This window comes from Capricornis sumatraensis, chromosome 11, assembly GCF_032405125.1.
Source record: "Capricornis sumatraensis isolate serow.1 chromosome 11, serow.2, whole genome shotgun sequence".
NCBI lineage: Eukaryota > Metazoa > Chordata > Mammalia > Artiodactyla > Bovidae > Capricornis > Capricornis sumatraensis.
In genome coordinates this window covers 94,928,775-94,938,808 of record NC_091079.1, presented here as the reverse complement: position 1 = coordinate 94,938,808, position 10,034 = coordinate 94,928,775, and the positions used below count along the sequence as shown (strand labels likewise).

Sequence of the window (10,034 nt, the reverse complement as noted above, 5' to 3'; positions counted from 1 at the left end):
GATCACTGAGGAAGCTTTCTTATCTCTCCTTGCTATTCTTTGGAATTCTGCATTCAAATGGGTATATCTTTCCTTTTCTCCTTTGCCTTTTGCTTCTCTTCTCAACTGTTTGTAAGGCCTCCTGAGACAACCATTTTGCCTTTTTGCATTTCTTTTTCTTGGGGATGGTTTTGATCACTGTCTCCTGTACAATGTTATGAACCTCCATCCATAATTCTTCGGATCTAGTGTGTTGAAAGTATTTGTCACGTCCACTAATCCTATGAATAGGATTAGTGCCTTCATAAAAGAGACTCTGGAGGGATCCCTTGCCCATTCAACCCTGTGAAGACACAGTGAGAATGAGCCTTCTAAGAACCATGTTGGGCTTTGATCCTGCACTTCCCAGCCTCCAGACCTGTGAGAAATACACTGTGTTGTTCATAAGCTACCCTGTATGTGGTGCTTTTATTACAGCAGCCCAAATGGTCTAAGATAGTTGTATTTGAGACAGGCCTGACTTTAGCCATGGCAGAAGGACTGAGAAAGATAATGTGATTAAAGTGGATAGTGGGTAAAATGTGATTATTTATTTGAATTGAACAGAAAATATGAACTGGATGGTTAGCATTGAAGTTGAAAAGGAAAGGGAAATTAGCAAGATTTAAGAAGGAGACAGGATTTGGTCCACTATATAAGCAATGTAAGAATTGCTAATTATTCTTAGATTTGAGTCTGAGAGTCTGGTAGAATGAAGATATCATCTAAAAAAGGATAGTTTGGGAGAGAAAATAAATGACAGAGGAAGAGCATAATGGAGGTTAATTTTACTTTCTTTATAGACTTTGAGGGGAGAACATATTATTCATAAGCTCAGGATTTTTCTCATTTATTTTTTTCCCTATTATCAGACTTTTTAGAGGTCCTATTTTTACCTTTTCTTTCGGGCACTTGTAATCACTCTCCACAACAAACTCCTGTTTATCCAATGAGCACTATTTAACAATTTCTGTCTGTTTGCTTAACTCTGGAAAAACACCACCCAACCTTTTGTAAAATTTGTCATGTCTCTGTGATACTCTTAATATTTTTGCATATAAAAATGATGAGTAACAAATGATACATTTTATTCTAGTGATTAATTTATACATGGTTTGCTGAATGTGTCTGTGTTGTAGGCTTTTTGGCTAATATAATTTGTTAAAACACTCTCAGCAAAGTGCTGTTACAGTGACCATCTTCTGAGACTTGGAAATAGCCTTATTATACCAAACTTAATGTTATACAGTAATGGCATTTATTAGAATGGAATTCTATATGTATTATTACTTCCGACAGCAGCCTGGCTTTTTTAGCCTCCTCACAGCATGAGACTTTGGTAATTATGCTAATGCTAGCTGATTCATGAGGACAACTTCCTAAAGTGCACTTAATTAACTCGGAGATTTTGTAAACAGCTGTACATGTAGTTTCCGGAAATTGTAGGGATATGTCAATCTGACATGTGTACAGTCTGCCTTCCTAACCTCATCAGTTTTTACTAAAGCTGAAAACAAGAAGCTCAAATTTGGCACCTTCTGAAGCAAATGCCTACAAGTTTCTGAGAAACGTCGCTTTAGCCTCCTGGAAGATGGGGACAATCTGATTTCTCCTGTTTGAGTCTGTTGAGCTAGATGAGACTTTTAAGTTGATTTGAATGAAAATATTAAAGCTTGTGTGTTTAGTAAAGGGTATAGCTTTTCCAGGAGAAGGCAACGGCACCCCACTCCAGTACTCTTGCTTGGAAAATCCCATGGACGGAGGAGCCTGGTAGGCTGCAGTCCATGGGGTCGCTAAGAGCCGGGCACGACTGAGCGACTTCACTTTCGCTTTTCACTTTCATGCATTGGAGAAGGAAATGGCAACCCACTCCAGTGTTCTTGCCTGGAGAATCCCAGAGACAGTGGGCCCCCATCTATGGGGTGGCACAGAGTCGGACACGACTGAAGCGACTTAGCAGCAGCATAGCTTTTCCAACATGTTGCTGCAATGTGATTTTGCTTGTGGGTTTGGGCTTCCCTCTTGGCTCAGACAGTAAAGAATCTGCCTGCAATGCAGGAGACCTGGGTTCGATTCCTGGGTTAGGAAGATACCCTGGAGAAGGGAATGGCAGCCCACTTCAGTATTCTTGCCTGGAGAATCCCACAGACAGAGCAGCCTGGGGGGCTACAGTCCATGGGGTTGAAAAGAGTCTACTCAACCAACACTTTCACTTTCACTATTGTTCGTATTGCTGACCAGCTGTGCTCTTCAGAGGACTTCTCTGCAAGGTGGGTTTTATATCCATTGAGTTCATAATGATTGCTTCCTTTAATCCCAGCTGGTGGGTTGATCTGATACTTGACCAACTTATAAACCTGGCTTGGACAAAAATCACTTGATGTTTGACATTTTATTAAAATCTCATACTCCTCAAGTAAGAGGTGATAGTCATATACATAGAACATTTAACCAAGACTAACCGTGCAATGCAAGACTTTAACACGCACACACAATTAAGAGAAAAACCTAGTGAATCATTTCAGAGCCAAGACCAACCTAATCAAAACGAGGGAAGAAACATCATCAAGAAAGTACAGAAGAAAAATCACCTTCTAGGTACCATTAGGAGAATACCAATTGCACAAAGCTGATGACAACGGAGAATAGGGATTTTTTCCTTAATAATCTTATTGCCACTGCAGAAGATCAGACTCTAAGATATGCCGTAGAAACTAAGCTAGAGATTTGCCTGTGGTTTCTCAAGGGTGCCGTCAAGGTCTTTTCCTGTCATTAGTTAAACTCTCATCCTGGCTATAGTCTCTCGGGGAACTAGCTAGAGTCTATCTTAAGATCATCACGTATTTATTGCTTAGCCTTTTCTTTGACTTCGATCGTCAGAACCTCTTCCCCGGCCTCGGCAGAAGGAGCCATGCTGATGATGAGTGATTGACGGGTAGTTCCTCTGGGTAAAACTGCCTTTCTAATTGCCTGGGGCGCTTCCTCCGCTGTAATGGAACTCGTTTGACATTTGGATGTTTCAAGTGGTTTCTCTGCTGTTGCTCTTCCTTTATCTTCAGATTCTTTTCCTTTATCCTCTTCTTCCTGGTTTTCATCTTTTCTCTAGAACAAAGTTATTGAAAAGAGTTGATTGGTACTGAAATCATAATCGAGGATGTTGGAGTCTTTTGATTAATACGCAATACCTAAGGATCACGGTCAAAAGACTGACGTAATATGGGAATCGTGTCTGCCTTTGACTATCCTTTAACTAAGTTTTCTGATGTACTAGAGAATGGGGTTGAGCTGTCACCTTTGAATTCAGGGTTAGTGTGCGTTACATTTCTGTTTCTGCCAAGGAATTTGCTCCCAAATGGCCCCCATGGTCTCTGAATTATTAGACTTAGTGCTCAAGATGCTTTGCTTTTCAAATATTTACTTATTTATTTTATGAAGATAAAATTTTAAATATTTATCGTTTAATAAAAAGGTATTAGCCCAATACCAAATAATGCTCTAAAAACACTCTAGAACTATAGTTGCCCTCCTGCATAAGCTCATGGGAGCATCTCAGGGAGAAATTCCTGTCTCCTTCCTGGTACAGTCCCCCCATTTGCCCCATAGGTATTTGGTATAGTTTAGAGCCTTTGGCATTTAGTCTCATCTGTAGAAATTTCACATTAAGACACATGCCATGCTCTTTGCTGCTGATGCTTGAGATCAGTTTGACAGAGGCTTGTACAGGGTATAAAGGTGCATATACAGAGGTGAGAACCTTACTTAACATGCTGACTGACAGAGCTGTTTTCCCCATAAGTCTCCTACACAAATTATTATTTGCCTGCCAATTAAATGAGGCATCTGGTGTACCCTGACCTCCATCACAGTGTTGTGTGTGTGTGGAAAAGGAAGAGGCAAGTTTGAATCTCTTGAGTGTGATTGACTTTATAATATTTGCTTTACCAATTTTCGGAAAGAGTCACAGATACTCATTTCTTAGTGTTTTAGAGACAACATAATACCTAGATTCAGAAAACTTGAATCTCTGCTCTGTTTTTCAGGATCTGCCCTCATCAACTTATCATGAGAATCAAAGAAATATGAAAAAAAAGAGAAAAACTAAAACATTTCAGTTTCATGACATTTCTAGGAATTAGGAGACAGCTTGGTGTAGGTGTTGAAGACTGAATTTTTGACTAAGAACTTTTGCTCTGTCATTGATGGTGATCTTATCTAAATAACTGATCTGGATCTCAGTTTATTCAGCTATAACATGAAAGCTGTGATGTCCTCTGTGAGGTTACTTCTGACTTAGTGATAGTAATTGAATGAATACTGGTGAAAATGTTTAATGGCTGGTAAAATGTCTTACACATTTATAGGTATATATATATGTTTATATATATACAGTTGATCCTCATTATTCATGGTAGTTTTGTTCTACAAACCTGCCATGAGCACTGAACTAGAAAACCCTGCTCTTTGGGGTAATGCAGGTTTAGGATCCTACAAGCCTCTGGTTTTAACATTTTTGTCAACTGCTCAATACCTAACCTTGTTTTACATGCATTTCTATTTAGAAACACCTTGTTTAATATGTATGGTTTATTCATTTCATTGAACTCACAGCCAATAGCACTCTGACTCGTGCCCGGATGAAGCTTGTCTAATCCATGTGTTTCTCTGTAGGGCGCATCACTGCATTTTTGCCCTTTGGAACACAGTACTTTGGCACTATGTTTGAGGGCCATTTTTAATAGTGGGGCGGGGGTGGGGGGGGAAATGCCCAAAAATACAAAAAACATGACAATAAATAGACCTTGAAAATTTCATTCATTCACAGTGTGAGAGCTGAAACAAGAAGGCAAAGTGTCTCCTTGTTCAAATTCAGCTGAAAACATGTGCCCCCAGCAACTTAAATTTTTGCTACTCTGTACATGTATGCCTGAGAATGACCCCCAAACCCCTTAAATATTGGTTTTGAGGTTACAGACACACTTTAGTGAGTAAGCAGTTTCACAAACACAGAAAACACAAATTGAGCCACCAGGGATGCCATATGCACTGGTGCTGGCTTTAGTCACTCAGTCATGTCCGTCTCTTTGTGACCCCATGGACTGTAGCCCGCCAGACTCCTCTGTCCATGGGGGTTCTCCAGGCAAGAGTACAGGAGTGGATTGCCATTCCTTTCTCCAGGGTATCTTCCTGACCCAGGGATCGAACCTGGGTCTCCTGCATTGCAGGCAGATTCTTTACCTTCTGAGGAATATAGAATCACACAGAAATCAGTCCAGATTAAAATGGCTACCCACTCCAGCATTCTTGCCTGGAGAATTCCTTGGACAGAGGAGCCCGGCGGGCTATAGTCCATGGGGTCACAAAGAGTCAGACACTGCTGAGCGACTAACCCTTTCACCTTTCCTCATATATATATATATCTGTATATATCATCACAAAACACTAAAACTGTCATAATAAACCCAGGGGGGTTAACTGTGATGATACATGGGTATATAGTAAATAATAATAAGTGCTGTGTATAATGTAGCAATTATATGCATTCGATGAATTCAGATTATCCCAGTGTCTGACACGGGATTAAAGTAGGAGCTTGTCTGAGTGTATTTCATCTGGAGGTCTCTGTTATAGCCCTCCTTTCCCTCTGTCCTATTACCTGAGCGGTTTGTTCTCTCTTCAACGTGAGTAGTCTTGCAAGACCTGCTTTTCCAGAGCTTCCCAGAAGAGCTTTAAACATTTTGGGTGTTTCTTGTTTCGGTGGGAAGAGAAAGGCAAGTCCTTTGTTTGGGGGGGTTGCCCCTGTGCCTGGAGCCTTGTTCTTTAGAAGCACTCTGTGGGCAGGAGAGAAAAGCCATTTTAGATAGCATTGTGAGGATTCTGGAAAAACTTCCCAGAAATACTATCTTTTCGCCTAGTCTGTGAAGTTTTCAGTGCATGACCACATAAACAATAGTATGTTAGATGGCTCTCCTGGAAACTGTTGACTGCAGCCATGAGCACACTGTCACGTGAAGCCAACTCCTCTCTAATGGGTTTTTTTTTTTTTTTCTCTAATGAGATGTCAAAGGTGGTACCTGGCTTTCTTCATGAGCAGCTTTTCAGAATCTGGATAATGCACTAGAATTTCTTGGAGGGTCTTTTTGTCCAGAGTTAAAAGGTTGGCGAAGCCATGGGCCACCACGTTGGCTGTTCTCCGGTTCCCTCCTCTTGCCGCTAGAAGGCTGTAAGAGAGAAAAGCAAATCTTTGCCACCATTTTCTATCTCCCTCCACCAAAATCTTTTAAAAAATAAATATCACATGTTAGAGCCATTTATACTGCTTCGGGTTCATTCCCTGGAGGTGAGAGTTCAGGTGATTCTGTGGAGAGAGTCAGGATGTGGCGGCAATAGAAGTGGCAACAGCTTTTAACATGTTTGGCATCTAACTCCCGCCTCAAATCAAGGCTTTGTAGCCATCAGAGCCTGGGAGGCTCTTCCTCCCAGATTCCAGAAGTGCCGCCTCTCTTTGGTGGGAATCCTCTATTTGCTCTTCCAGACTCACCTTTTATCCCTCCTGACATCTTTGCCTTCCAGGAAGCTGAACTGTGGGTTTGCTTTCTGATTTGGGGTGAGCCAATGGGAAATTAAATTAAAAGATGCTTACTCCTTGGAAGAAAAGTTATGACCAACCTAGATAGCATATTCAAAAGCAGAGACATTACTTTGCCGACTAAGGTCCGTCTAGTCAAGGCTATGGTTTTTCCTGTGGTCATGTATGGATGTGAGAGTTGGACTGTGAAGAAGGCTGAGTGCCAAAGAATTGATGCTTTTGAACTGTGGTGTTGGAAAAGACTCTTGAGAGTCCCCTGGACTGCAAGGAAATCCAACCAGTCCATTCTGAAGGAGATCAGCCCTGGGATTTCTTTGGAAGGAATGATGCTAAAGCTGTAACTCCAGTACTTTGGCCACCTCATGCGAAGAGTTGACTCATTGGAAAAGACTTTGATGCTGGGAGGGATTGGGGGCAGGAGGAGAAGGGGATGAGTGAGTCTGAGTGAACTCTGGGAGTTGGTGATGGACAGGGAGGCCTGGCGTGCTGCGATTCATGGAGTTGCAAAGCGTCGGACACGACTGAGCGACTGAACTGAACTGAACTGATGGGAATATGAGGAGGAAGTCAGAAAGCAGGTGGAGAGTGGTTTGGGAGCATTTATTCCCCCATTCTTGCCCTGCCAGGACTTAGGTTAGCAAAGGCTGCAGGTGCTACCAAAAATCCACAGCCCCTGACATGTGGCCGTCTCCTAGAAGAGCAACTCCCGCAGATTTCTTTCTGGGCCCTGATAACACGCCCTGCCCTTGTCCCCTTTAGGCTTGGCTGTGGAAACAGCTCCCTTGTAGCTAGCTTTGAGATGTATCAGCATCTCTTGTTGGGTACTCTTAGATTTGTCTTTTAATTTTCTTTGACTGACTTCTGTCAATAATCCCTTTATTAAAGTCTTCTTAGTTAATTTCCTTAAGTGTACATTCTGTTTCGCCTGTACTCTGAATAATAAAGCTCTGACAGCAAATCTTAATGATACTTTGGTAACACTAGGTGGATTCAGTCTCTTCCTATAAGTAATTTCCAGATCAAATTATTTCTCAGAATCATAAATTGCTCTGTAGTACGGTCATTAGGGCTTCCCAGGTGGCTCAGTAGTAAAGAATCTGCCTGCCAAGCAGGAGACATAGGTTTGATACCTGGGTTGGGAAGATCCCCTGGAGAAGGAAATGGCAACCCTTTCTAGTATTCTTGTCTGGAAAACTCCATGGGCAGAGGAACCTTGGCAGGCTACAGTCCATAGGGTTGCAAAGAGTTGAACGTGGCTTAGTGAAACAATAGCAATGGTCATTCACTTACCACTTCCCACTTGGAATGTTCGAGAATTGTGGGTTTTATATCTCTCAGGGTATAGCTGGGGCGTTTTGCCTTTTGGAAGTAGCCAATAGATAGTTATCAAATAAATGAACGATTGAGTGAATGAAACAAATGAATATAACTTCTATCACTCAGCAGTAATCTAGAAAATACGGGTTGGTCTTTGAAAACAAGACAATAAAAAGCACACTTCAAATGTTAAAAAAAAAAAAACAAAAACCCACTACAGGCTCTGCAGTGAGATGGTAACACTCACTGAGATTCAGCCTCTTGGAGTCAACCATTTAGAAATGGAGAAAGAAGTCTCACATTAATGAAAACAATCTCCAGGGGTGGGAAGGGCTGAGCAAGCAGTCTGGCAATAGAAACGCTCACGCTTTCACAGCCCTGCCTTTGGGGGCAATGAGATGTGAGAAGCTGCCTGGATCTTGGGCCTGAAGATTGATATCAGACTGTGTGTATTTCTCTAGCTGTTGTTGCAGAAAATGGAACATTCTGACTGGCCGTAAATCATTAGGAAACTAACACAGAGTTTCAGCTGTGACATGTAAAGAGCGTGGAAGTTGTCATTCCTGTCTTTACCACTTGAAAAAGTTGAACACACCAAAAAACCAATGACTTTTCTCAGACCTGTCAGAAAACTGAGGTTGCAAGGTCATCTCCTGCCCCAATCTGGAGAATCAGATGATTTCAGAGGTCATGGCCAGACCTGCTTATCTGGGCAGAAGCCCTTGGAGCTGTAACTGGTAGGGAACCCTTAAATGGTAATTTTAACAAATTGCTATAGGTTGAGAGTAAAGTATCAAGAGAATGAGAAACTCAGAGGGCCACAGTTAGGGGGAAACTGATACTTTTATGGGTTTGACGTTGAGAAATTCCAGCAAATTCTCATGGTTAGAGCCAAGAAAGATCTGCTTGTTGCTCTGGCAGTAAAAGAGGATAATTAATCATTGTTAAAAAACAAAACAAAACAAAACTCCCAAGGTGTATTTTTTCTCCATCACAAAGGCCTACATCCAGGGAAAAAGATTACCAGAGTCTTATCCACCTTTAGGAAGGGCATTTCTCTCACTCTAGGCACTTCTAGCCTTCCTGTGTTATGTAATAGGATAAGAAGGACCTGTGAAGTTCGCATCCCAGGGACATAAGTGCCCTAAAAGGCTGAGATTTAATCCTAAAGTCTGAGCTCTCCCCTGTACCTTAGCACCATGTCAAAGGGGCTTCTGTATATAAAGAGTGGATAATAGTTGCAAAATGCCGACTTGCTCTGAGGAGGAGTATTTAAGGAAGGCCAAAGGCAGCAGAGGAGATGGAAACAAGGGCGCTAGAGACATTTAGAAGCTCTAGCACCCACAGCTACAGCAAACGGTAAACACAGCTCAGCTCCTAATGAGAGGAATACAACATCTCATTCTAAAACTTTTGCCTCAGTTCCCATTACATCATATAAAACTTTTAACAAAAATTACAAAGCACACTAAAAAACAAGTGAAATACAGCTGGAAGAGCCAAAGAAAGCATCAGAACCAGACTGAGATGTAAAACAGATGTTGGAATTATCAGATAGAGAATTTAAAATAACCATGATTAATATGTTAAAGGATCTATTGGAAAAAGTAGGCCTCATTCAAGAACAGATGGGTAATGTAAGCAGAGAGATAAAAATTCTAAGACAGGTTCTAAAGGAAATGTTAGAAATCAAAAATACTGTAGCAGAAATGAATAGTGACTTTGATGGGCTCATCAGGAGACTGAGTATGGCCAAGAAAAGATTACACGAGATGTGTAGAAAGTTCCTGAACTGAAATGCAAAGAGAGAAAAAGAAAATAAAAACAGAACACCGAGAACTGTGAGACATTCTCAAAAAGTATTACACACACACACACACACACACACACACACACACAGAAGCACCTACCAATCTCTAATACTAAAAAAAGAACTTGAAGTAATTATGGCAAGAACTTTCCCAAATTAATGACGGACAACAAACCACAGTTCCAGGAAGCTCAGAGAGTACCAAACAGAATAAATTCCTACCCCCATTCCTTAGCACATCATATTTGAATTGCAGTAAACCAAAGACAATCTTGAAAAGAGATAAGAGGGGAAAACATTACT

General features: G+C 41.3%; 1 protein-coding gene across 1 annotated transcript in view; it reads right to left on the bottom strand.

Annotated features, from left to right (window-relative positions):
- Positions 1 to 2,862: 2,862 nt before the first annotated feature.
- CNGB3 (cyclic nucleotide gated channel subunit beta 3) overlaps positions 2,863 to 10,034 on the bottom strand; it is a 181,223-nt gene continuing 174,051 nt past the window's right edge. Inside the window, exons 16-18 of the mRNA XM_068983992.1 lie at positions 6,090 to 6,236; positions 5,672 to 5,846; positions 2,863 to 3,120 (exon numbers count right to left, since the gene is read on the bottom strand). Coding sequence (XP_068840093.1) covers positions 2,863 to 3,120; positions 5,672 to 5,846; positions 6,090 to 6,236 — 580 coding nt within the window. The remainder of the gene's footprint in view (positions 3,121 to 5,671; positions 5,847 to 6,089; positions 6,237 to 10,034) is intronic.